Source organism: Protomyctophum bolini (genome assembly GCF_963924005.1).
Source record: "Protomyctophum bolini genome assembly, chromosome: 8".
NCBI classification, from domain to species: domain Eukaryota; kingdom Metazoa; phylum Chordata; class Actinopteri; order Myctophiformes; family Myctophidae; genus Protomyctophum; species Protomyctophum bolini.
Window position 1 is genome coordinate 14,449,650 of NC_137869.1, and position 27,500 is coordinate 14,477,149.

The 27,500-nt window shown below is 40.4% G+C and overlaps 3 protein-coding genes across 4 annotated transcripts in view; 1 reads left to right on the plus strand and 2 right to left on the minus strand.

The window, feature by feature from the left end:
• LOC308319905 (disintegrin and metalloproteinase domain-containing protein 10) overlaps positions 1-1,848 on the plus strand; it is a 34,627-nt gene extending 32,779 nt beyond the window's left edge. For both annotated transcript variants that reach the window (XR_013964498.1, XM_080770135.1), the window contains one exon: positions 819-1,848. Coding sequence is in view for 1 of the 2 variants with exons in the window: in XM_080770135.1 (XP_080626261.1) it covers positions 819-923 (105 nt within the window). In the remaining variant the exon portion in view is untranslated. The remainder of the gene's footprint in view (positions 1-818) is intronic.
• Positions 1,849-2,050: 202 nt separating this feature from the next.
• Positions 2,051-9,420, minus strand: lpl2a (lipoprotein lipase 2 a). The gene is made up of 10 exons (XM_080770171.1): positions 9,189-9,420; positions 8,053-8,249; positions 7,058-7,237; positions 6,756-6,867; positions 6,331-6,564; positions 5,333-5,569; positions 5,116-5,236; positions 4,762-4,980; positions 4,567-4,659; positions 2,051-4,456 (listed from the first exon to the last, which is right to left on the minus strand). Exons 1-10 carry the CDS (start codon positions 9,286-9,288, stop codon positions 4,429-4,431), a joined length of 1,521 nt encoding a protein of 506 aa, XP_080626297.1. The 5' UTR covers positions 9,289-9,420; the 3' UTR covers positions 2,051-4,428.
• An 8,254-nt stretch (positions 9,421-17,674) lies between these two features.
• Positions 17,675-27,500, minus strand: part of lpla (lipoprotein lipase a) — an 11,980-nt gene continuing 2,154 nt past the window's right edge. Inside the window, exons 3-10 of the mRNA XM_080769543.1 lie at positions 27,299-27,478; positions 26,282-26,393; positions 24,608-24,850; positions 22,905-23,153; positions 21,291-21,411; positions 20,531-20,713; positions 19,746-19,853; positions 17,675-19,607 (exon numbers count right to left, since the gene is read on the minus strand). Of these exons, the coding sequence (XP_080625669.1) occupies positions 19,556-19,607; positions 19,746-19,853; positions 20,531-20,713; positions 21,291-21,411; positions 22,905-23,153; positions 24,608-24,850; positions 26,282-26,393; positions 27,299-27,478 (1,248 nt within the window). The 3' untranslated portion in view covers positions 17,675-19,555. The remainder of the gene's footprint in view (positions 19,608-19,745; positions 19,854-20,530; positions 20,714-21,290; positions 21,412-22,904; positions 23,154-24,607; positions 24,851-26,281; positions 26,394-27,298; positions 27,479-27,500) is intronic.

A 27,500-nucleotide genomic window follows, 5' to 3' on the forward strand; every position in this document is an offset into this window, starting at 1 on the left:
ATAGTGCAACCATTAGTCAAAAGCGAAGGCAAATCTTCTTCAAGGACAAGCAGCATGACCCTTGTCAGTGAAGAATGATGTGTTAATTATTTTTATGGCCACGAGGTCAGAGGTTGTCAGATATTGCCCCATGCAGGCCCACAGAAGCATAAAAAATTACTGCAGAGCTTCAATAGCCTCAGAGTAGAGACAGATGTTGCTGTGAGATGCGTGTTCAGCTCAGCTCAGCTTCCTGTTGTGACCTTCATAACTTCACATGTCTTAGATGTTCCATTCGGACTTTGGCGTCATGCTTTTGTTGCACTTGGAGTGCAGAGATAATCAGGAATGTCCACGTTGATTCTAGAGGCAGCACATGTGTCAGGCGGCAGGGCTTTACTTAGAAACCGCTCACGTCACTTCAGGAGCCCAGATCGACCACCCTTTCGCTTACCCTGTCTAATGGGTCACTCATTTTCAAATACATATCTTAGCTAACATGGCAGAGATGCCAGATAGCCTGGGTTAGGGCCAGTTAATGCTTGCCTGTTGTGTCATAAGTTGTGTTTACCATTGGTTATTGGAGCAGGTCATACTTGCAGTGATATGACAACAGAGGGTATTTTTACACAACAGAGCAGACGTGACCAGTGTAGTCACAAGTTTGACTAAGCGAGACAAATTGATACTTTTAAAACATTTATACGTAAAACATCTCTTTGTAGTATAACTTCTATTACCTAAGATGCCCTGAGGGTGAGAACAACAGCTTCTTAATACGGCACAGTTGAGAAGCAGGAGTTAGATAACCTGTTGACTCTCTCATGTATTCTCCTCAGGCTTACTGGTGGGCTATACTCCTGGCTATCCTGACATTGTCTGCAGTCATGGGCTGCACCGTCTGCATCTGCCACCGCACACTGGATATGAGTGACTTGGAATAGTCACCTTTGACTTTTGACCCATGACTTCACTACAACTGAATGGTTAACATAAGGAATCCAAGCAGATCGCTTGAGAGTTTGACGTTTCCCCCCCCCCCCCCCCACAGGTTTACTGCATAATATTCAGAAACCTCATACATCCAATTGTAGCTCCATAGCTCACTGTTCATCTAGCTACTGTAGCCTTTCTGCTTGTCTTCACATTATGGGTTGTCTGTTCAGACTTCAGAGATGTCATCATAGTCTCTGTGGTGGCCACATACCAGCAACCTCCTGATTTAGAGCCACCTGTCCATGCAAACTCTAAGATAGATAGATGGGACTTTCCATTCCATTCATGGCCTGTACTTGCTGTGTAGGCTACTGCTGCTATTTGAACCTACGCGCTAATCTCAGCCCTGACGGCGTCCAGTTGTCCAACGTGTGGGATTGTGTCTCTGCTGAGGCTTTGATGATACATGTATGTATAGATTTTAAGGAAACTCTGGACAAAAAGTGAATTTTATTATGCACTTCATATTAAAATACACACGTTGGTTTTGTTATACACTCAGGTTACAATTTGAAATACCTTTTCCTCGCTGAGGTACAGTCCTTCGTGTGAGGGAGTAAAAACTTGGCACCATGCCCTAAATTGACGTAAACATATTCGTAACAAGACCTGTGTTCATACATATACCTGTACATTGTCAAACTCTCTCCATCATGTTATCTTCTGTGGATGTTTTGTATACTGTAGGTATATTAATTTATGCCCTTGAACGGTTCTATATTGATGCACAACTGTATCTTATGCTCTGCTTCTGGGGTGCTTGTGATCTCAGATTCTGTGTAATGCTTGCGCAGGTAATCTGTTATATCACAGGAGCACATCCACAAACTGAATGCAACATCATTGCAATAAATGGTAAATGGATAATCCTGAGATGAACTGTGTAACTGTACAGTTACTTTCCCCCCAAAATAACTAGTTACTAGTTCTCGTGCCTGGGTGGATCAAAGTGTATTCCTTATAAATAGCGTCACTCCACAGTAGGCTACATATCCCGATTTAACCAGTGTGATCCTGTCTAGGTCCCGCCTAAACAGCCCAACACTTCTAGTAGAGTAGATAGTCATGCTAATTGGCTGAACAAGTTGGTGAAGAAGACTCTGAGACGTTGATTCTCATATTTCTTGCTCATGATAACCTTTCATATATGGTAGGTTTTCTTTTATTACAGTATTCATACAGTACAGTAACATATTTACAAGTACAAAATATATATCTACCAGTGTAGTGTTCCATAAAATCTATAATTATTTACATTGAATATGCTGTACAATAAAGTAACTTGGTTTAGTAACCTTTTCCTCAGCTTCCAGTGCAATAGTATGGTATTTCCATTCAAATGAGAGGAAGATAAGCCACAATGAATACAGTACAGATCTCTATAGTGCCATGTTACATATTGCTTACAGAATGCTGCATAGAACTATAAATATGGAAATATAGAAAAATAGTAATGACAAGATCAAATGCACAAAAGCCAGTAAATGGACTTTCTCTCACAAGAACCTTATTGAAAATACAGTTACAGTGAAGATCAGGGTTATAACCTATAACCTGCACTACAGACTTATAGTGAGGTTGGTGGGTTCCTTATTTTGCAGTGTACTTAAAGGGTAAGACCACTTTTTTTTAGGTTTGGGTTGTGTAGTTACTTTGCCATGATGCTACTCCAAATGTGGACAAGAAGTAAAAAAATACTGCTCCAGTGATTAGAAATTGACAATTCAAAATATGCTCCTCATTGACTTGCATTGTAGCTCAAACAGCTCTCAAAGGCACTCTTTTAGTACGTATACAAACACAAACAAAGTTGATTCAGACAATATAGAGCATCACCAAAACTCATGTAGTTTTATTTTTTCATAAAAATGTTAGATTCCTGTTGATTTTACTATTTGAAGATCTGGATCCGGATCCACGGATCCAGTCCGGGTTTTCTTCCCAATAAAATGGACAAATCAACAGGAAGATAACATTTTTATGAAAAAATAAAACTACATGAGTTTTGGTGATGCTCTATATTGTCTGAATCAACATTGTTTCTGTTTGTTTACGTACTAAAAGAGTGACTTTGAGAGCTGTTTTAGCTACAATGTAAGTCAATGAGGAGCATATTTTGAATTATCAATTTCTAATCACTGGAGCAGTTATTTCTTATTTCTTGTCCACATTTGGAGTTGCATCATGGCAAAGTAACTACACAACCCAAACCTCAAAAAAAGTGGTCTTACCCTTTAAGTGGAGGTAACAGATTCATAGTAGGCCGTATGGCTGTATACCAGATAAGATTCTGTATGAATATTCATTGCATATCAAGTATAAAACTGCAGTTTAACATCCTGCGCTTCAACGAATGCATCACAGGTCTTTGAGTAATGTGCATCTCAGGGTTCACTGTATAATATGTACACTATAATTAAAAAATATATACAATATAGCCATGAAACATTTGTTAAGACAGGTTCATTTTTGCAACAGTTCACTTCTGGAACATTTTCTGTTATTAAGGCACACTGAAACAGGTCCCCCAGTCACAAGTGATGGGAACAACAGTGGTGAATGTCAGGGACATGAAGTATAGTAGATAACATACAATATTCATAAGGTTAGAGAAAAAGCACGCTATTGCATTAAACAAAACACCTATAGGATTTCACAGACATTTGCCCTTACGGTTATTTCTGTCATACTATGGTAAGAGCTCTGGTAAAGGTTTGTTCACATTCACATTCTGCTTTTAACACATCTGAAAAAAACCTCAGGAATCTAACTGGGTTCGGTTGACAAAATTATGCACCATAACAGCCACTCATTGGGCCCCAATTTCATAGTACTGCAGGTGTGTAAGACATCGCAGAGAAGTACTGTATGTGATCGTTTCAAATGTTCATCATCCATTCTTTTGTGTGTGTGTGTGTGTGTGTGTGTGTGTGTGTGTGTGTGTGTGTGTGTGTGTGTGTGTGTGTGTGTGTGTGTGTGTGTGTGTGTGTGCGTGCGTGCGTGCGTGCGTGTGTCTGTGCGTCTGTGTATGCAGACTTGCAGAGAACTGTCTGTAGAAGTTGAGGATAACAACGGGACGCTAAATGTCACCAGGACTGTGAAATCAGAGGTATTTTACACTGTAGGCCATAGGTATCTCCAGTACAGTATATTTAGTCGGCCATTTGGCATCTCGCAATGTGAGACTTCAATGACTTTGTATAATATCCATTTCTTTTGGGAGTGCCGAAGACACACCAAAGAAGACAGACCACATTGCGGTCACAGATTGATGTCATTAAAACAATTTTCTCTTAATAAAATATATTCACATACTTGAACTTTTAAATAAAGCACACATACCTGTACATATATACAAGGTGGTCATGTCTTTGTATAATTTAAGTGTATCAAGTATTTACTACTGTAAGTGCTGCAATGGAAAGGAGGACTTTAAATTTTTGCTCCATATCTTCAGTGTTCATGGTTTTCTGGGGTTGTTCTATGGGAGACAAAAAATAATAATATTTTTCATATAGTGAGTAAATAATTGATCAATGAAATTGAAAATGTGTACCGGTATTCTTCATTGGCTTGTGGAGATTCAATCACCTTTTTGGAATCCTCCATGCATCCTTGCATTTGACAAACGTGACCTCCTGTGTTAAGCTCTGAACCTGAGGGTCTTTTACACAATAGACCAACCTAAAACGAAAGTCAACCAAGATAGGAACATTTAGATGAAAATAATTTTGTCTTATAAAATATAACCAAGAATGAAAACCTCATAATGCAAAGTAGACGTACTTCTGCTGCGTCTCGCCAACTCGGATGCGGATCTTGTGGACTGCTAGGTTGTCCTTGTCTGATTCTCCAGACCACCAGGATGATACCATCTTTAGCATGTTGGAGGCAGACCAGCCATTAGCGTCTTCCCATTTAAACTTGAGCATCAGGAGATCACCGATGTCTTTCTCTGTCACCAGCAGGAACGAATGAGTCTTATTGGTCATAATTTTATCCTTTCTGCCAATAAAAACAGTAGGATTGGAAAGACATTAAGCTAGTGTTACTCTTATGTGATATTAGTCACAAAATAGCGTCATATACTGGTAACTTAGATTCAATTCACAATGGCACTTTTCATAACTGACTACTCACAGTTTCAGCTCCAGGTTTTCAGCCTCTCCTTTGGTTCCATACAATGAGACAGTCAGCGTGGGCTCCATCTCCGAGTGGTTCACTCTGCTAGAGAAATGAATCTTCAGCTGGTAATGATACACTGTAAAGAATGAAAGGAGCAATCAGCATCAGACCTGGAAAAAGACTATGTACAGACGCGATTGTGAACACAACTCCTTTTACAAAGCCTACTGACCTCTGAAAGGCATGGAGGCTCGTGTATTGGTGTACATCTGGACGCTGCGTGGCTTGCGGACCCTGTTGATGTCATAGCCCACGGTGTTGCAGCGGTCCTTGCGGCAGCGGAGGCACATGCCTCGGTCAAACATGTCAGGGCTGCCACAGCGGTACGCCTTGGACGCCTCGTGCTGCAGAGAGTCGATGAACAGGTGGACGGAACGCTCATGTTCGCACTTCACCGCGTCAGAGATGGCTGAGGAGAAACAAAGAAGAAAACACGTGTTGATGATTCTTGTAAGTTGTGTGATCGCCCTTTATGGGAATATTGAACTGAAAGGAAAAAAAAATAGTGTAATAATAATAATAATAAACAACCTTGATGTTTTTCTTTGTAAAAATGTACTCAAACGTTTAAGATAATCAAAACAAAAATGTATTTATCATTTCAAATTGGACAGTAAACTGTATGACTAATAACTGAATTTGTCATAGAAGAAAACTAATTTTAGAACTGCTTCTTCAGTTTTCTTTCCTAGAAGTAAATGCTCAACATCTCAGCCTATATGCTATGGTTGGTCATCGCTACAGTAAAACTAACTAACTAACTATTGTTTTTAAGATACATCGTTGATTCGTTATACTGTACATCGTCATCACTAATCCGCAGAGGCGGATTAGTGACGACGAGCATGAAGTAGCTGAAAGCTGTTTATTTGTATTGTATTGTATTTTCGATTGCAATTTCGTGATTAGCACAGTAGGGTACATTAGGGTACAGTAGCTAATCACAAGATTATCTCGTTTTGGCATATATTGTGTTAATTACTGTAGTCCATAGGCCCGGCACCTAGGCTCAACGTAGCCTGACAGAATGTTGAGGGTTCGAGTCTTGACGGCCTTTGACGTGTCCCATCTCGCTCACCCCATTCCCTGTCTACCTACTGTACTATCAATAAAGGCATGCATAAAAAGCCCCCAAATAAATCTAAAATCTGAGTGAGTATTAATTCTTACCAAATATTCCAAAGTTAGCAATCTTCTCCAGGGCGCCTCTCATATTGCAGCCTGGCTGGAAACTCCCTCCATTGGGGTAGATGTCCACATGGCCTACAGGCTGCTGGATGCCAATGCTGAGACCCAGAGAGCCCCGTGTGAAGGTATGGAGAACATCCACAAAGTGAGCATCATCTGGGGACAGACGCATGTGGGCATGCTCTCCTTCAAAGTCTGGACCTGCTGGATCAAGACCTGAAGAGAGAGAGGGGATTGGTCAGGGGAAAAAATAAAATAGAGGAGAGAGGAGAGAGACAGAAGGGGGACAGAGAAAGGGGAAAGTGAGAGAAGGGGACAGAGAGAGAGAAGGGGGAGAGAGAGAGAGTGGTAGGGATTGGGTACAGTATGTCACCCCTGAACGGGTATGGACTGGTAATGATAATAACCTGTTATTCTCCCAATTTTACTGCTGACGTGGTTTCCAGCAAATCCTGCAACGTGAGCTCCCAGGCTGTAACCAATCAGGTGGACATTGTCAAGAGGAATGTTGGTGGTCTCCTTGAAGAAAACAAGATTGTGTTGTAAGATGGGGTGTTGCCGATGTCGGAGTGGTTAAGGCACTACTGCCTGAATTCACTTCATGTGCTGCATGTCCGTCCATGCAGCACATGAAGTGAAGTGCAATATCTTTCATATGTATGTCTGTTGTTTATTTTCAGTAATCAACTAGGCAACTGCTGCCACTGACCTCCATCCAGTCGATGAAGTGAGCGATCTCCTGCCCCACTGCCTTGGTTTTTTTGGCTGCAACCACATAGTGATTTTGGGCTGAACTGAGCCAGTCCACTACGATGACGTTGGCTGTCTGCTCTCTCTCATACAGCGCCGTAACCAGCTTGGCCACCCAGCTTTCAAACATACCACTGACCTGTAGAGGTGATGGACAAATCAGGAAATGACCCATGGCTGTGTCCACCGAGGCACTTTTCCAAAGCGCAGAATATGTTTTCATTTAAATAGTATTCAATGGGAATACGCCACATATTTACTAGATGGGTGACAAGGAGCCGAGCGTTTATTCTGGGCTGCGCGTTCACAACTTCACGTATTGTGTTTTTATCTGGTTACCCAGATAAAACCCAGACTCAAAGTTTCGAAGCGTTTTTAGGACCGTGCCTTCCTTACATTTTCAGCTTAGGAAAAAATGCTTTGGTGGACACAGCCTGAATGTTGCTGGTAATAAGCTGCATCAATCGGGAAGGATGTAACATTTTAACGAGGGACATTAGAATTGATGATTGAGTTATATATGTCTTTGGATGTCCCAAACGTTTGCGTTGAGAATGGCAAAGGTCAAGGTCACAATCAAGGTCAAGGTCAAAATTGATTTGAGGACGTTCATTGGACCTGGTGGGAATGATCAGTAGGTCTGCTCAAGTACAGTATATGATAATTGTTTTGGTTGAGAAGCTCAAAATTCAAGGGTCACAAACTCACAATGGAGAGACAGAAATGTTGGTGTCTAAGGGTTTGCACCAGCACGTTTCATTTCTTAGATGTTCTCATTTTAGTGTAGTTTGTGTTTTATGTTTTGAAGCAACCACTACTCTGACGCGTGACGATGTATACTCGCCAAACATAGCTGTTTTAGCAAAGCCCATATGCAGTCATGTGTACACTGTACAGCCAATCCAAGCTCTGACTAATGGTAGGAACATGCTGCTACAGGTTGAAGCATCTTACCGTCCAGCCATGGATCACCAGGAAGGTTTTTGAGGTGCTATTGAAGGAACAAGCAGCTATAGACTCTGGTTTCCCTGGGATGATGTAGCACAGGTCATCATCAGGTTGCGATGGTTTACGGAGAGAGAATTTGGCAATGGTACCATTACTTTCATCCTTATGGTCAAACAAGTCTTTAATGGGGTTCAGGAAGTTACCTATACACAAAGGAATGTAAACCAATCAGCTGTCTGTACAACATGCAGGTTGACACTTGTACCTTGAATATTCATAGGATATATACTTAGAATGGAAGGGAAAGAGGAGAGGAGAGGAGAGGGGAGAGGAGAGATAGGGCCATCCATGTTATTGTCAAAATCTGTAAATCTAAGCTCTTTGTCCTTTTGATGGAAAGCCAAGAGACGCATGACTGACTGTCTGACTGGCTATATGGGGCCCCTCAGTAAATGAGCCTCCGTCTTCAGACAACATGCACTCCATAGAGGTAACAAGGGTTCATTTGACCAGACATGTTTCCATAGAAACAACGAAAAGTTTCTCTGGTTATGCTTCTGCCACCTCACTGACAAATCCCCACAGACATCCAATAGGAATAGGGTCTAGAGTAGACGGACCCTTCTCCAAATATCAGCTGACTATTCCACAGGGGAGGGTTGTGGTGAGTTTGGGGGGCAGGGACTATAAGCACACCCCCAACAACTTGCACAAGGGTTAAAGGCAAGTCAACATGAGAGAGCATGCCATAATAATACCTATAGGCCTACTCATAATTTCACTTAAGTTGTACAATGCAAAGCCTTTATAGTATATTTCTGATGATGTATAATACCATATTCCAATTATGAATTTGTGTGACAGCAAACAACCTTTTTCCATCAAGTCACTTTAGTATAGTAGCCTAGTCTAGAAGTGGGTGTGTTGGTGTTGTCTAAAAGTTAGAAATAACAGCCAGTTTACAAAATATAATTAAAATTAATAGATCATTATTATCGTATTCTATAGGCTATTATTATAGCAGAATCACGGTTATATTCTGATGCATCACTTAAGTTATAACCTAAGCAGAGTCCATTGTACAAAATATTAACAAATGGCTTGGATTGATATGAACAAGTATATGTAAACTGTCAACTCACCAAAAATAGAATCCGTCAGCTCTTCTTCCAAGGACGTCACATATCGGAGAGCCGCATTTAATATCAGAAAGTAAAGGCATCGAACTCGCCACGCTTTCATTTCGTTAAAACGTTATTCCCTTGAGAGAAGATATGGTATGGAGTTCCCCTTAGCAATTGGTTGGCTTAATGCAATCAAACTTCAACAGCGAAAGTCTTTATATTCCGTCTGTAGCGCGCATGCCATGCAGTGCAGTGTTATTATCTGTCTGAAGCACGTTGAACTGTCGGCTTCTTAAATAGCACCACTACATCTCTGCTGGGCTGAAACCCATTGGTTGCTGTTCCACGTCCCCGGGCGGGGATGGAAACACATGCCTAGAGTAAATAATTACTTAATTATTTATGACTTGAGTAGAAGCTGTTGGAACCGGTGACTCAGCCTGTATTATAATAGTTATTCCCCTATATTATTATTATTATTATTATTATTATTATTATTATTATTATTATTATTATTATTATTATTATTATTATTATTATTATTATTAGACTAGTAGTAGTATAGTAGTATTATTATTTGTTATTATTGTAATTATATTATTAGGGTATATAAGGGTAGGCTATTATTTGAATCAGATTTTGGATATTCAGCTCAAATGCTTTTTAAGTGGTGCAACCACTTCTTTACGCAGCTTTGTGTGCCTGTTGGTGGCTGGCTGGCTGTGTCCGTCTGAGCACGAAAATTGTTTGGTTGGTTTTCACAACCAAGTGTTACTTGCGCAGCCTAACACACACACACACACACACACACACACACACACACACACACACACACACACACACACACACGCACACACACACACACACACACACACACAGAGTCACACACACACACACACACACACACACACACACACACACACACACACACACACACACACACACACACACACACACACACACACACACACACACACATTAACTATTATGATTTTGGGTGTGACAGTACAGTGGGGGTCAGGGTCAGTACATCCCCGGCGACCCCCACACGGTAACTCTGTCATTTCTCGATCGTTTCGGGCCGCCCACATCTGAAAATGTTACTATTCTTGGTGGAGTACATTTTTATTAGTCCACAAAAAAGATTGATTGATCATTGATTGATTGATTGATTTATTGATTGATTGACTGACAGACTGACCGATCAATCGATTGATCGATAGAAAATATGGATTCAGTTATACACATACACGCACGGTCAAGGACATGTGTAACATGTATCTGACATTTAAAAGTAAGCAAGGATTGAAAGAGAAATACTTTTTATTTACCGTATACTGTCACCGTGAAGTTCAATTATTTGTTGGTCACCTGTCTCTCCTCTGCAGTGCTGTGTTGATTGGGAGGGGCCAAGCACTGCAGGGGAGTTTGTTCCTGTTATTTTGCATGTTTATTATATATGTTGTAGGTGCCTGAAATATTTATTGAATTGTAGCCTATCTATTGAAAAAGTTAAAGTTTGAAAAGTAGTACGTAATTGTAGATCAGCTCAGGGGTATTGATTTTCCTTTTGTTTGATTTATTGATACAATTACTGTGATTGGTTTGTCCCACCTGTTTAAAGGGACACCCATTGCCCATTTTGCAACACTTTCCTGGGGGTCTTTATGTGTGTTTGGTCGAAACTCAGAAGTGGAGAGTTTGCTAGGCATCTTCCAACATCACACTCTGGTAACTACATCTCCCAGAGTGCACCAGCAAGATGGCTGCTCGTTTGGCTGAGCTGGAACACCTGAAAAGGCTGGTGGAGGGAGCGTTCAAACAAACTATACACCAGAAACAAGAAGCTAAATCTACTCGGCATGTTCCAAGTCCAAAGACACCAATGGTCTGTGATATTATTTTGTCTTAATCAGTGATATTTGTAAATACTGCTTAATGTGTTTAAAATCTGGCTTTAATGGGCTAATGTATTTAGAAACTGCTACAGTTTGGATTGGAGAAGGACCACATTGCACTATGTCATGTTATGATTGGAAGCTTTCATTTGTGTTTCAAAAATATAACTTTACAAAATAAGACAAAGTTAGAAATGATTTACTTTAAAATACTAACCAAAAAGTGAACAGTTCATGTTTCACCGTGTTAAAGGTAATGCCTAGTTGGAAAAGAGCTGAGCTACAAGATCAAGGATCAGCTAATTGATCTAATTTCTTTATTCCAAGTGTTTAAATGGTTAATTTCAAATATTTAATTAAAATGGTTCTTAAAATGACTTTGCTAAATTAGTTTAAAAGTCCTTTACATAAGGCATTGGATTGCTTAAAATACATTTAATTGTTTCAAATACTTTATTGCTTAAAACAAGACTGGTTAAAAATAACTTATTGATTGGAAAAGTGTTTTAAAATAATTATCATTTGTTGTTTGACATTGTTGTTAATCTTTATCTCTCTGTTTTCAAAGGTTTTCAACCTAACTGATAAGAAACCAACCAAATCAACAAATGAAGCCAACTGTGCACAGCATGAAAAGGTTGGAAAGTTGTTTCCTTAATGTCCTTTGGAGGAGAACATAGTTTGACTTGACAATGTGTATAATATTAGATATTTTAGATTTTAGCATTGATAACACATAAAGTAAGTGCCAGTGTCTCTGATGTCATCGACACTGGGCTCACGTACTTCCTGGACTACATGTTGTCTCAGTAAGACAGCCCTCCCCCTATCCACAAGGAGGAGCAGTGCACCAAAGCATTATGGGAATTGTAGTCCAGGAAAGAAGTGAGCCCAGTGTCCATGACATCAGAGACACTGGGCTCACTGAGCAGGCATGCTGCAGCCTGCAGGTGTTTACTGACAATGAGATGTTCCGTTTGACATGAGGCTCTGGCTAGCCAAGAAGAATATCAGGGCAGAGCTGCCAGGGCCTCACGGCATCTAGCAGAATTCTTAAGTTCCTGATTGTTATTTTCTTAAATGAATAAGTGTTCATTTCTGTTTCCAATTTTTGGAATGTTGATTTTTGCCAGTATTACTTGTTTGTAGGGGAGAGCCGCCTTGGATGTAACATTTTGCACGTTTCATTTTTTTACTCGGAGATCCGTTTAGCTACACATGTAATATTTTCAGGCAACGGACCTACACATGTCAGCTACCATAAACCACTTCAAGTTATTTTTTTGATAAAACAGGTCGGGAGTTATTAAACCGAACGTGGACGCTGTTTCAGTGTTACATTTGCTGCGCATATCGGATTAATTGTAACAGCATGGAGTATAAATGTAACAACGCTAAAAAACACCATTAAACATATCGTTTTCAGCTTAAAGCAATTATATTTCATTGAAGCAACTCCTTAGCATTGTTTTCATACCATGGATGTGATAAGAAAATGTATCAAACATATTGGGAAATATTAAATAGTATCGGGTGTGCAGTTTGGGCTTTTTTTTTCAGTTCAATGGGGAAATACATTGATTAAACAAACGTTTGATTGATTGAGTTGTACAATGTTATACAACCCTAAACTAATTTTAGAATACACTACACAATACAATACAATTTTAGAACATATAATATTGGCCAATATGTCAAATATGTAAATATTACTTATAATGGCATTGAATGGAAGCGGACCATTTGTAACACATGTTACAATTGACCCTCCCTCCGAAGTTTTCTTTGCCGTTGCTTACAGACCAGAATGAACGTGAATTCCGTCTAAACACGATGCAAACTAATGAAGAACATAAGCATGAAGACATCCATTTGGATTTTTATTCACCAACACCAAAGAAAAAACTTGTAGCACACAAATACTCCAGGTGTAAAATTATACGCATTTTGAAAAAAGTCAGTTTTTCGCCAATAGCTCCCCGCAGGATGAAGGTAAACACTTCAAACTTCCTGGGCACGTAGAGTACGTTGCTGTACACATACTGACGCGATGGCGTCATGGTGGCGTTGACCAATCAAGAGATAACGTCCATGTTACAACCGTGACGCGTTACATCCAAGGCGGCTCTCCCCTACTTTGTTGCCGGCTTGCACTATATGTTAATGTTCTGGTGACCTGTTTTACTTTGTGGAGCCTTGTGCTGTCGACCAGCCTTTCCACAATTCTCTTGTATGATCATTTTTGAGTGGTGCAACCACTCCATTAAGGAGCTTTGTGTGTCTGTCCCTGGCTGGCTGGCTGGGTCTGTCCGAGCACGACAATTGTGTCTGGTTGGATATTTCACAACCAAGTGTCACTGTTGTGCAGCCTAACACACACAAACTGTATATATGATGATTTTGGGTGTGACAGTACAGTACAGTAGAGGGACCCCCTGGGGACCCCCACACGGTAACGCTGTCATTTCTCAACCGTTTCGGACACGGGGCGGCTTGCCGTAACTGGCCCGGCCACCTGGGCACGTTCCTGGGGGTCTGGATTTTCAGGGGACCCCCACATGGTAACCCTGTAATTTATCTAAAGTTTCGGACGCGGGCCTGTGGGTCTGGAACTTTTTATACTTTGAGGTGGCCACTATTGACACACTAATGTATGCAGCATAACCTTTCTGATAGTTTGTACACATGGTTATGTCTGGCTGAAGGGCCAAGTTATTACATTGGTTCTCATGATTTAACAGGGACCCCAAACAAGATTACATTTAAAAAGATGATGTGACTCGTGACCTTGCATCGGCTATTTTCAAAATAGCCAATGTTAAGGCTAAAGATGGTTAAACTGACTTTGATGCTACATTAACAATTTTAACTGGGGATCACCTGGAACCTCCTGAAGGACCCCTGGGGGTCCCTGGACCCCTCTTTGAAAACCACTGAGTTATTAAACATGTCCAGGTGGGAAAGTAGGTCATGTGAGGTTTTAGTAGCAGACCTTGAGCAACAGTGGCATGTTATAAAGGGGCCCTCTGCACAGTAGCAAACTTATGACGTCACTGACATGGTTGGTGCTCCAAAGAGTCATCGGGTCCTCTCTCCGAGAAGTAGAGAGGAAATATAGTAGTGTAAATGGGGAGCAGCAGACATGGATCTGTGCATATATAGCCATAAAGGGGACACAGACAGATGGGTACAATGGGTGTATGCTGACAGGTATTTTACCTTGTACCTTGTCCTTGACCCTGCACATACTATATTACCAATCCATTGCAATCCCTTGCAGGCATACATTTCCAAGTCACTGTGAGTCCAGGCATTTCCTCATCGTATGAAACTTCATTAATTGTCCTTCTCTCATAACGTAATACTTGTCAATTGGCTACTGGCCAATCAACACAGTCTGCCTGCCTTTGAGTTCCCGGCCATTCCTCTATCAACAACACTGGCAGTCTGTCACTGACCTCTATAGTAAACTGATATCTGTGCGAGCCACATGTCTATAGGATAGTGTAGAACCAGGTATCAACATGCACATGGCAAATATGTATAATCACAACGTCATTGACTGATTATTGTCCAACACCATGCAAAGTTAAAGAAGGTACCCCAATGAAGAGAGCCAGACTATCAAGAGGCCAGTGGTCCCTCAAACTGGGAAGTCAACAAATTTGGAATCCAATGAATTCTGCCTGATTTATACTTGGTTGTGCATACTGTAGTGTATGTGAGTTTGTAGATCTGCTATTCTCAGTGCACAACATCTGCCACGCAACTATCAGGCGTTCTGAAAGTACCTCACCAACAACAACCCCCTCCCAAACTGCTTCTTTAACACGCATGCATGCGCGCGAAACGGAATGAGGTGCATGCACACGCACACGCACACGCACACACATGACGCAGACACTGCACACAAACATGTATCCCACCCCGCCAAAGCAGTCCAGCTGTCCTGTTCCTAGTTTTTCTAGGAACATGACAAAGTATTCCCTGTAAATCAACAATAGCGTACAGTAATGCGGAAGACAAACACTCTTTCTGCAGCTGAGACTCCATTGTCTCATGGAGGGAAGGGACTGGGAAGGACTGTGTAATTTGTTTTCACAATGATAAGTCCACTGCAGAGGTTTGCTGGTGCCAGTACGTACCGTAGCACTTGGAATCAACACAGTAGGCCTACATCTTTGAGGAAAGTCATGTTACAGAACATCTTCAGGAAACCAGACCCACGAGCAGAAAATTTTAAATATCAAAGATCAGAAACATTGTAAAATCATTCAGTTGTCGCCACTTCTTGCAATTATTTTTCAACAAATAATTTAACTTGTTTCACGATTAGTGACAAGCAGGGAAGCCCTCTTCATCATAACATTAATGCTTAATTCAGATGTATGCATTTTCTGAAAGCACAAGAATCTTTGTTTCAAAGATTATTTGAAAGTCAATCTACTTGCTGGCGATGTCTCACTCACGTCTGTTACCAGATTATGGGGAAAAGACCATTTCTGGGAAGCACATAACAATGCAGGCTACGTAACACCTTTTAAAAGTCAACTGTGTGTGGTCAACAACACGTGTCCGTCACAAACACAAAACAATGTGGGATTGTTTCCATAATGACCTTGTGTTAAGTTCATTCTCTATATATACTGTATAGTGTGTCAATACTGCATTTATAACTCATGCTAATCAAAGATGCTTCGGCACAAAATCTAGGTCATGTTAACCCTAACTGGTTAGAGGTACAAAGAATATTTATTTTCTCAGTCATACTGTTACAAGGTTGCATAACTTGTTTTCAGGGTACCAGCCACATACTAAACACATTAACTGCTCAATGTTTTGGCACCCAAACCCCTGCACTCCATCCATTTGTACATGAAAATAAGATTGAACTCAAATATAAGGTTCAAGGTTCACGTTTTATTTTACTGTGTTGTGTGTGTGTGTGTGTGTGTGTGTGTGTGTGTATTTGTATTTGTATATGTATTTTATACTTGCATTTAACAGTCTGTGCTGCTCCAGCACCTTCCTTACAGTATTTAGGTTTATCCCTTATATTCACCTCAAACCCAGGTGGTTACACATAGTAGAAACCCTCAAACCCAGGTGGTTACACATAGTAAAACCAATTCTCATCTTCAAATGACAAAATAAAATAACTGAAACGGCCTACTGTTGTCTGGCTTTAGCCGAAATCTAGTCTCTTGGAAGGGAGTGAAACGTTTTTTTTGATTGGTATAAAGGGTCGAGAAGCCAGCTTGTGTTGAAACAAGGCTGATCCTGTGTTTGTTAATCCCCTTGTTCATGGTATTGCCAATGTATCACAAAGTTTAACAAAATGAAACAAATGTCACCCTGAGAACACAACATTTTCTAGCTATTGTGATTAAACAAACAGCAAATTATAGCGTACATCTAAAGCATTTACTTTAGTTTTGTGTGTGGTTGCCGCATTCGCTTACATAGGCCCCTCCCTAATTTGAAAGATTCTATAACGCTTGAATAGTTTGGTCTTCTGTCTCTTCAATGGAACGTGCAAAGGGGCGAGGTCGCTTCTCGTCCTCAGGGCGTCTTACGGGTATATTTAAGAGCAGTTACTTATGTACTATAACTTGACTGAGCTACTTTAACTTTAATTTAGTGGAGTAATATTTGATCAGGACGAGTAGGCCTGCTGTAGTATGTAGCATGGGAAATGTGAATACTTTTTCCTCCATTTCAATTTATAATGTGCTACCTTTTGGGATTTTTTTCAATTCCTACTTTTTGATGGTTAAACATGTGTCTGTATGTGCAATGAAAGAAGTTGTGAGGTTTGGCTGTCTGGCTGTATTTACATACCAATGTCACAAAAACAAGTCCTTGTTCAATTGCCTTGAACAATTAGTTCATGATGGTAGTATTCCAACTTCCTAGTACTACCTCCCAACTAGAACAACCATGACAATCTGTTAAACATTACTCAATAATCTGTAAATGTTTAACTTGCCATATTTTTGTCTTTTCAACATATACTGTACTTACGAATGCAGGAGCTGTCAACTCTAACTGAACATTTTTTCCCGCGCTTTCAATATCAACCTATTGCATGAAATCTATTACTCTGGACCATAGACTGTAAAAGCTCTGGACATGTTGTCATATTTGTCCACCATTATACATTATTGCGATTGCAGTGAGCACTTACTATGAGACCTAGCAGATCATGTCTGTCTGTGTGTGTGTCTGTCTGTCTGTGTGTCTGTCCCGCTATCCAAATATGGAGTGTGTTGCATCAGCAATCACTCAGCTCCATATATGGGCACAAAAGGGGCCAGGTCCACTCAGCTCCTATATATATATTTGTTTGTTGTGGACCTGGCCCCTTTTGTGCCCATATATGGACACAATTTATTCTAATTGTTATTGCAATTTACGATCTGCGTTCGCTTCCCGCGTTCGCGCGTCTTACTCGTTAAAGGTACTGCTATTGGACAAGATTTCAATACTACACTAGTAGTTAATAGATCCCTAAAAAGGCCATAACATAAGGATAAACATAATCAAATGATGGGATTTTGATGTAACATTACATGAGTAGCCAGGAGTATCAAGATGTGTGATGACTTCACTTTATTAAAATATTAAGTTATTTCTTTCTTCATACAGCGCACTGCACTTCAGATCATAAAACTATTTGCACTCAGCAGCTAGCTGGCACGGAAACCAATTTCATTGATCTGTCCAAAATGTTGCGCATAAAATCACAAAATGCTCCATCTATAAAAACAAAGACAGCAATGGAAATCCAACGAAATATATTACAGCTTAATATACAAATATGTACAAATACATTCAATAAATAGAATATGAAATATTCTTCAGTTGTATTATGTAGGACAGTCCATCAGAGCTTGCAAAGGCTTGCATATTTATTTTCAGCCGTTTGACCAACATTTGTGCAACATTTTGACCTTCCAAAGAGAAGAGCCATTTAATCAAATAATATATTTTAGTCATTAGTTCATTACAACCAGCTTGTTCAACTAAAAGCAAAAAAACAACCATAATGTGTTAAAGACTATTCATACTTTGTCCCACATTGGCATCCACCATGTTGTGAATCTTGTAGGTTTTGGTGCGCAATGCTGTCATGCGATGGAGCATAAATTAGGGTTAGTCCTGTTGTAAAGGACAGCACCTGATCCAATTGTCTGCAGGGAGTAAAGTGACCAGTGCCAACACAATAACCAAATGCAAGCGAGAACAAGCAAGGATTCAAGACATCTGAAATTAATACATGTAAATGTATTTCAAATATAATATAATACTGATTGAAAGAATACACATATTTACAAAGATCATTGTTATATTCCAGTCAGTAGATAGTAACAACATCTTTGGTCCCTGTTGATTGTTGGCGGTTAGTGGTTAGGAAGAGACAAAAATACAAAATAAAGTAAATGATCAGTTTGCAGGAGAAAAATAAAGAAGATGTGCCAAAATTATGCCTATCACTCTGAATCATGTATGTACAAAATAATGTACTCATGTACTAATAAAGTTCACATAGGCAAACAAAACACAACCTCTTGAGTGGTCTAAATTTATCGAAATCTGTATAAACAATATACATATATCGGGGATACAAGAGAATAAACAAGTGATTAAAAAGAAATGCAGCAATAGTTATTAAAAGGCTGTAATAGCAAAATATATGCACATTGCACAACATTGTGATAGAAGTTGTAACATTTTCCAGGAAGACAAAATAAACATCAGAGCTGACTGATTCCCGGCACAAAGGAGGAGGTTCTGAAGGTTGCACTTGGATGTGATGTTTAATGATTCTGGATGGAATAGATTATACTCATTCCAACACCCTGTATGATAGATTAGCGGTTCGCCCCCTTTGAATGTTTTCAACCGATAGTCACCAATATGTTCTTATCAGGACCATGCAATGGAGCCAGTATGGACATTTCCTACATATTGACGTTGTTGTCAGCCATTGTTGACCAAGTTGACCGACTACTAACCCTAAATCTAACCCTAATCCTAATTTAACCGGCCATGTAAGAAACATGAAGCGAAGTTGTTGTATAGCGCAGTTTCTCTTTTGCTTCGGCGTCAGTAATTTCACTAACGTGTTTCCTAGTTGCATACTCGCGGTAGGAAGTATACATGTAGGAAATGTCCATATTGCTCCATTGCATGGTCTTCATAAGAACATACTGGTGATTATCGGTTCATAACATTGGAAGCAGGTGGTATCATTCTGGTGATTATCGGTTGATAACATTGGAAGCAGGTGGTATCATTCTGGTGATTATCGGTTGATAACATTGGAAGCAGGTGGTATCATATCGGTTGATAACATTGGAAGCAGGTGGTATCATTCCGTTTCTTGAAAATAGTTCCCAGTGTTTTTCTGTCCAGCTTTGGCTATGAATGTAGAGATGGATAATGTGTATGATGATGAGGTGCGTTCAAGGTTCAAGTGAGTCTTCAAGCCTCGTTCTGCCCAAAGAGGCTGCCCTCCGTCTTCATTCTGTGAGTCCTGGATAAAGATAATATATGTTGTTATGGACTATTATTTTTGCATAACAAGGTATATTGAATATTGAATCACATTATTTTAGCGTTGTATTATGTGCCATAATCTTTTTTTTTTTTTTAAGTTAGATCTTTGACTTACCGTTTTTCTTTACGACTCGTATAGTCTTCTTTTGATTTGACAAAGACTGCTTCTTCCCCTCCTCTGACAAGGTGGGCAAATTCTCCATCCTTGGCAGAGAAGATCACCCTGCAATCACATTTAATGTCACACTGAAGTTAATGTCACTGAATGACACTGCTTAACGTCTAGTACAATCCAGGTTAAAGTTACCTCACTATAAATAAAGAAAAATGCAATTCAGTTTAAAGTTACCACACTATTGAAAACAAGAGGTTTAACCACTTGAACTCTACCGTCCCTATTCGGGGCATGCATGCTATGCAACCATTCCACAGAAATAGCCGAGCTACAAGCTCATTGTGCATCTCATTGTGAGCTTGTAGATTGGCTATTTTTGGTGTAGAGGGAAAAAATAAGTCGGCCAAGTTCTGAACCCTGAAGAACACTGGTCAATAAAGTATAGGGTTTAAGAAGTGGATAGTTAGTTATGTACATAAAGTCTTTCCAATTATGCATGACACTGTAATTATACAGCAATTACACTATGTTCTTCCATGAATCTGTGATGAGCAATTGGTTAACGTTAGCGATATCCTTTCATCATTGGGAAAATAACAAATGTCTTCTGGTATAATAATTACGTCATATTTGTAGCAGTAGTGGCTCGGAGCATCTGCCTGATGAGCTAGAAGCCTAATATCTCTCCCGGGCTATGGGGAATTCCCTTTAGTCTAGCAGGGGACACAGGTTAGAATCCCGGGCGTTACATACTGTATGGAGGGAGGTGATAACAGGGCTCTTACTTGGACTGGGTCTCCCCAGATTTGATGCGCAGTTTACGGATATGGAACCTGTTGCTGCTCCAGAAATCTGACCAGCTGAAGATAGCGTCCTTCTCCCAGCGCAGCTTGACGATCATCAGGTCTCCAATGTCAACATCAGTGGTGAGCAGGAAGGACACTGTGGTGTTTCCATTCAGGACTGGACTGTAGGGGGCCAAGGCAAAAGCCATGAGGTCAAACTAATGACGCTGCTGTGTATAGATCCAGGCCTCCAGGGCCTGGATATATATAGTATATAGTATATATATAGTATATAGTATGTATATATATATATATATATATATATATAGGCTCTTTACGACTACAACAACTAAGTGAACCGTGCCGTGAAACATATGTCAAGGGTTGTGGAATTAATTGTTTCCATACACTATGGCTCGGTTTCAGATAGGGTATTTAGGTCCTGCTCGGGATGTGATACTAATCCTGAGTTATGGGAACCCAGAACTCAGCATGTTTTCTTTTTTATGGCGTACCTCCCCTTTCAGGGGTGGTTCTGATTATAATGGATACGTAAATAAAAAGAACATCACAGAACTTGACATGTTCTGGAAGGTTTCATGTTCTATAAGATTCTGGGTTACCCTTTGTAGTCAAAAAGAGCCATTAGTCAATTTATGTATGTACTGTATGAACAGTTTGGGAGTAAGTAGAGGATAGCATGAAACATGCCTTTAACAACCACTTAGCTGTTCAGAAAACTATATATTGTTGTACTTACATACTGAACGGAATGTCCTCCTTCTCTTCAAGGGTTCCATACAGAGACACCTTCAGTGGCTGCTCTGTGAAGGCCAGCGTGTCCTTGCTGAAGAAATGCACCTTCACTTGGTAGTGAAAAACTTAGGGCAGAAGAGAGACAAGGCATAAGAGTGACAGACAGAACTTTCCCAGAGCCAACTGCATACTATCAGTGTATTTCTGCATCAGCACATGAAGCATGTACTAAGTTACAGTCATTATTATAGCTTAAAGCTTTAACTTGTGCCATCGTCATGTGCTCATCAACAGTATTGTAATCTGGTTTCATACTATTTTGTTTTTAAGGAACCTTGGTGTTGTCCTGGACAAAACACCCATTACAGCTGTCACTCGATCCTGTAGGTTTACACTCACACAAAGGCGTCAGCCCAGCTCCTAATCCAGACAACAGTCTTGTCAAAACTTGACTATTGTAACTCTCTCCTGACTGGCCTACCGGCATGCGCATTTAAGCCTCTCCAACTGATCCAAAATGCTGCAGCTTGCTTTGTCTTCAATCAACCAAAATTCATTTTTATGTAGACTTAGATAGCATTTTATGTAAACTTATAGCATTTTTATGTAGACATAGCACTATAAAGTATACATGCATAGTTCCATTATATAGATATTCCACTGTTACATTCTTAGCTTACGTATGATTCATGATAATTACTTTTTATGTATGTGATGTTCTTAGCTTACGTATGCTTTTTGTTCTTGCTTAATGTAAATCGCTCTGGATTAAGAGTGTCTGCTAAATGCCTAAATTCTAAGTACCGGTACTTGTGTAATCTCACTGCCTTTAGTGTTTATCTCTCAAATGTTCCAACGTCACTTCATTGGAAAACATTCTTAAGCTTACATGACATGATTTAATTATTATTGGTTCGTAAGGGCTGAGACTTTAAAAACTTCTTCTCTGGTGCAGTACAGGAAGGTTACATGCAGCAAGTGAGGACTCACCATAGAGCTATAATATATCTAGAGAATATAAGCTATTCACTTCAATGGAAGTTGCTCAGTGGCGTTTTGAAGCACCTGGAAGAATGACGAAGTCTTACGGGTAGTAACCTTTGAGCGTTGATGATTGGTTCTCACGCTGTTCTTGTGGTACCTCTGCATCACGTCCTATTTCACGATTCAATCATAAATTTAACCTGGGGCCTAGCCCGCCTGCAATACCCAGTTTTGACAACAACTACTACTACTACTACTGTACTTCCACTGCTGTTGCTTCTGCTCATACACTGAGGATTGTCCAACTTAAGCTATCGTATTAAAATGAGTCAACTTAACTCTCTGTAATTCATGCAAAGCCCATAAATCCAGACATACTTATTTGCAGTGGCCGAGCATGAACTCATTTCCCTCATCTCTAAGAACATAAAACACATACAGTAAACGTATGTGTAAAGTAGTTTGTTAACTCTGTTTCTCTGAGTACAACTGCTACAGAAATACATATATTTATTCATTGTTACTATCATCATCATCATTGTAATTTTGCCCTTGATTGACGCAAACTCAAGGCATTGCATACTTAATTTAAGTACTTTACGGTACGTTACAGCCATTCTTCCTGGTCTTTTACCTTTGTAGGGCGTCATTTCGCGGGTCTTCAGGTACATCTTTGTACTGCGGGGTGTGCGGACCTTTTGGATGTTGTAGCCTAGTTTGTTGCAGCGGTTCTTGCGACAGCTGAGACACAGGCCCTTGTTAAAGGCATCCTTGGAATTGCAGCGGTAGGCCATGGTCTGTTTTTGCTGCGCGTTCACCACCAGCGAGTCAATGAACAGATGGATGGACCGCTCGTGGGAACACTTGACCAGTTGGTCCATATCTGTGGCAGACCAGACAGTGTAGGTTTGAAAACCAGGCAGAAATACAATACACAGCAAAATTCAGAGTTAGGGTTTAGAGTTGAGGCATGTAATTATCTTCTTTTTTGTATAATTATTGATTTTTGTATTCTTATTCTTATATGTATTGTATTAAATTGAAGCACAGTGAGTCCTCGCTTGTCATGTGAAATGTGCTATATAAATAAACTTGACTTCACTCGACTAATACAGTTTGTTTTACTAATTAACTTTCAAGTTAAGTTTCATCTGCCTTTTTTGTAAGTTTAGTCATCAGTGTTTTTGTTTGTTTGTTAGGCCTTCCACTCTAAATATGGCCGCATTAGTGAAAAATACGCCCCCAATGGTATTTCTTCACTTGGTCGAATTTTGGAGCCTTGACCAATCGGCCAACTTTACAACAGGTATATAAAACAATTTAAGACATTTTAAAATACCCATACAGTTATAATAAATCAGTTAGTGTCTGTTTCCACTTCCTTCAAATGAGTGGAAACCAAGCTACAGCCAAAAATCAGAAAGTTCACAATTAAGCGATTACTGTAACCACTGGCTTTTTGCTGCATGGTCTGCTTTGATCAGTTCACATTGGCTGTGATGAAGGCTACACCTACACCCATGTGAAAACCTGCACTATACAGACAATACCTATGACTACTGTATAGCCATTACTCCCCAGCTGGGCTGTTATGCTCTGACTGGAGGCAAGCATGTTGACCTCCTGAAGGCTTTTATGGAGGCAAATTACATACTGACACCATGCAAACCTCCAATGAACCTGTCCTGATGATTTACAACATTGTAACAGCAGACTTTTCACTTTGATGAGGGCATAAATTTGCATTGTGTGAAAATGACATAGAGGGCACATGATGATTGATAACACATGTATTTATAAGTTATCTGTAATTCTACAAAATAGAGCTTATATATCATATTGCACCTATCACAATCTCATAATATACTGTATAGCCTGCCCTAGACATTACAGTATGACCCCTGATTTAGAGGTTCTGGGATGGCAAGGTAATTAGGGAGTTCATGGACTGGAATCTGCTATCCATGCAGGTACACAGTCAAATGTGTTAGAAATGTATCTAGATAATGTAAGCTATAATTTAACTCTTTAAGAGCTAAATTAAAACTCCAGATCATTTGACTGTGTTGTAGTGCGTTCATATACTACAGTATAACGTTATATAATAATCTAATCTAATCTATAAGTCTGATAGTATACATTCAGGGTGGTGCAACAGATAGGATTTTTGAAAGAGGGACAGCGCACAACACAGTGTTGAATGTGTGTGTGTGTGTGTGTGTGTGTGTGTGTGTGTGTGTGTGTGTGTGTGTGTGTGTGTGTGTGTGTGTGTGCGCGTCTCCATGTGTGTGTGAATGCATGTCTGTGTGTGCATGTGTGTTTCTGTGGGCTACATACTATGCAGGCCTTTGATGCCAGCTGCTGCAATTCCCAGCAGAGTGTTCTGGATGTCGCAGCCTGGCTGGAAGGTGCCTCCGTTGGGGTAGATGTCAATGTGGCCCACTGGTCGCTGGATGCCAATGCTGCGGCCTGGGGAGCCCCTGGTGTTGGTGTGCAGGACGTCCACAAATTGGGCATCGCCCGAAGAAAGGATGTTCTGGTTGTCTTCATGCTCAAAGGAGGGACCGGCGGGGTCTAAGCCTGTGTGACAAGACAGGAGGTCAGTGTTTTTGTGTGATCAACTTGTTTGCATGCCTCAATAGCTTGAGTGACCTGAAAGAGAGACAGAAATAAGGCACTGTCCCTAGTCTGCATGGTACTGGCTCAACTTGAGAAAAGTACTGCAGCTGCATGGAAAAGAACCCCTATTTTTGCAAAACATCTCAACGTTTCGATGCTCAAGGGATCTTCTTCGGGTCAATGTTTGTCATGTCTTGCAAATAAAGTATTTTTTCCCCATGGAGCTGGAGCTCTACATTTCTCAACCATATAATCTTTTTGGCCCGGCACCCATTGTCGATGTGTGTAGAGTTAAGTTTTCTTTGAACTGGCTAAAATGGACTCTTAGGTACTTAATTTATGTGTACCTGATTGTAATGGTACATGTGTTTAATATGCGTCCTATAGCTTATCATCATAGTTACGTGAGTGGTTAAAGAACAACTAAATTGTCTGGAAGCCAGTCCTATCGTAGTAAACTGTAAACTCTCTCTGGCTCTCTCTCCCACACACGCTGTTAAGTTACCGCAACTAAGACTACATTTCCTGTCAATAATAAGCAGTGTAAAATGTAGTTCATTGGGAGGTAAAGGGATACGGTTTATTGTGAAGGGCGTGTTTAAACTGGACTGCTTACTGGTGCACGTTTAGAGTACAGATGTATTTGCTCCGGTCTGTCCGGTATTGCTGTGAACAGTTTTAGCACTGCAGACTCTGCAATCGCCTGGTAAAGTTGAGTTTTGATTCTTTGAACAGTCAAAACAAGACGTAAAAGAACCACAGACACTTTCAAAAGAGAGGGCAAGATAGATGGAGTAAAGGTGGCATTGGTAATGGAACCACAACAAACACGACAACTCCATCCACACTGATGAGGTGAGTGAAGTCGCATGACGGCGATAGACAGCAACAGTAATCATAAAGATGGACACATTCCCACGTTAACTTTACCACTTGAACTGAAAAATGAAGGGACTACTTAATCAGCTTTCCCAAATCCCGAAGCTGTCCCATTCATTGTCACAGCCGCAGACGGCAGGCACAACTATATGTGAATAGCAGCCTACACCCTACACTACAGTATTTGATTAGCTCCGTTTGGAATGGTTACGGAGCTATATTTCCATATGTAACGTATTTACCGTATGCAACCTGTGAGCCTACAGTATGTATATTCATTGCCTCAGGTATGCTGCAACTGAACCACGTTGAGGGTTTTAGTCTGAAGTGGTATTTACGGTCACGTTCAGCGTTCACCGTGGAGGGGTATCTTTTAATAAGGGTGGCAGGGGGGCTGTCAATCTTGCATTAGGGGCCGTGGAACATTCCAGCCTCGCCTGTATATATAACATTAAATGCATTATCTGCTTGTACTGCTACAGTATGAATTCACCATGATCAGACAATCATCACCTGTGATTCTGCTGATTTTGTGGTCACTGAGGTCTCCGGCGATGCCTGCAACATGTGCTCCCAGACTGTATCCCAACAGATGGATCCTTTCCCAGGGTAACTGCAGCTCTTTCTAAAGGAAGAAGATGCAAGGTTTCAAATCCCTTTGAATAACACATGATGTCAAATTGTGCACAACATTTTGAAGTGAGTTCAATCCTGCAGCATGGATGGAACGAACTAGACTAGAATAAACCTGGCCTGGCATGTCAAATCTCTATTATCTGAATAGAATTTAGGCCATAATCCAATACAAGCATTGATGTGTGTCTGTGAAACCAGCTCTAAAAAAGACAATGAATCACATACAAATAAAGTGGTGTGAACTTTGCCAACAGGCTACAATCTATAATACTAGACCTCAGGTAAGCTATGGACAACAATGTGTTTTATAGCCGCCTGTGCCAGTGTCGCTTGATTGACTTAGTTCAAACTAAAGGGCAGTGCTGCACCAAGCTTCACATGCAATGTGAATCAGTACTTGGCTTCATAATGAGAGACTGCAGTGAGCCAGGGACAAGGCTGTAAAAAGCCTTTATAGTGAGAATAAAATCATAACCAAAAGGAAAACATACCCACAGCAACGCTAGATACAAAAACATTAAATCACTACTGACAAATCTGTCGCACTTTAAGAGACTACTTTAAATTCAGATGGAGTTTATGGGTTCCTTCTCACTTCTGGCATTGTATTGTACTACTGAATGTGATGGTAATTTGGCCATCTAGTGGGTTTTGGTTTAATGAAGCAAAATCCAATTATCAATGGGGTCCGCTCATAGTTCTGACAACCCATTATTGTGCCGTAACAATAGTCCGACAAATGTTCGGGTTACAGTAGGTTAGGGTCGGGATAGGGTTAGTTATAATGGGGGTCAGTCGGACCAACGAGACACATAGCACCAACAACAGTTGTGATCTTAAAAAAACATGTCGACCAAACAATCTTGGTTACTAGTATAGATCCAAAAGACTCACCTGTATCCAGTAGACAAACTGGGCGACATCACGGCCAACTAGCTTGGTGTTGGCTGCAGATGTTGGGTAGTGCTGGCTGGCACGAGTCAGCCAGTCCACCACAATGACATTGGCACCCGGTTCCCTCTCATGAAGGGCAGTCACCAGCAAGGGCACCCAGCTCTCAAACATTCCTGTGACCTATGGTACAAGCACACAGTCA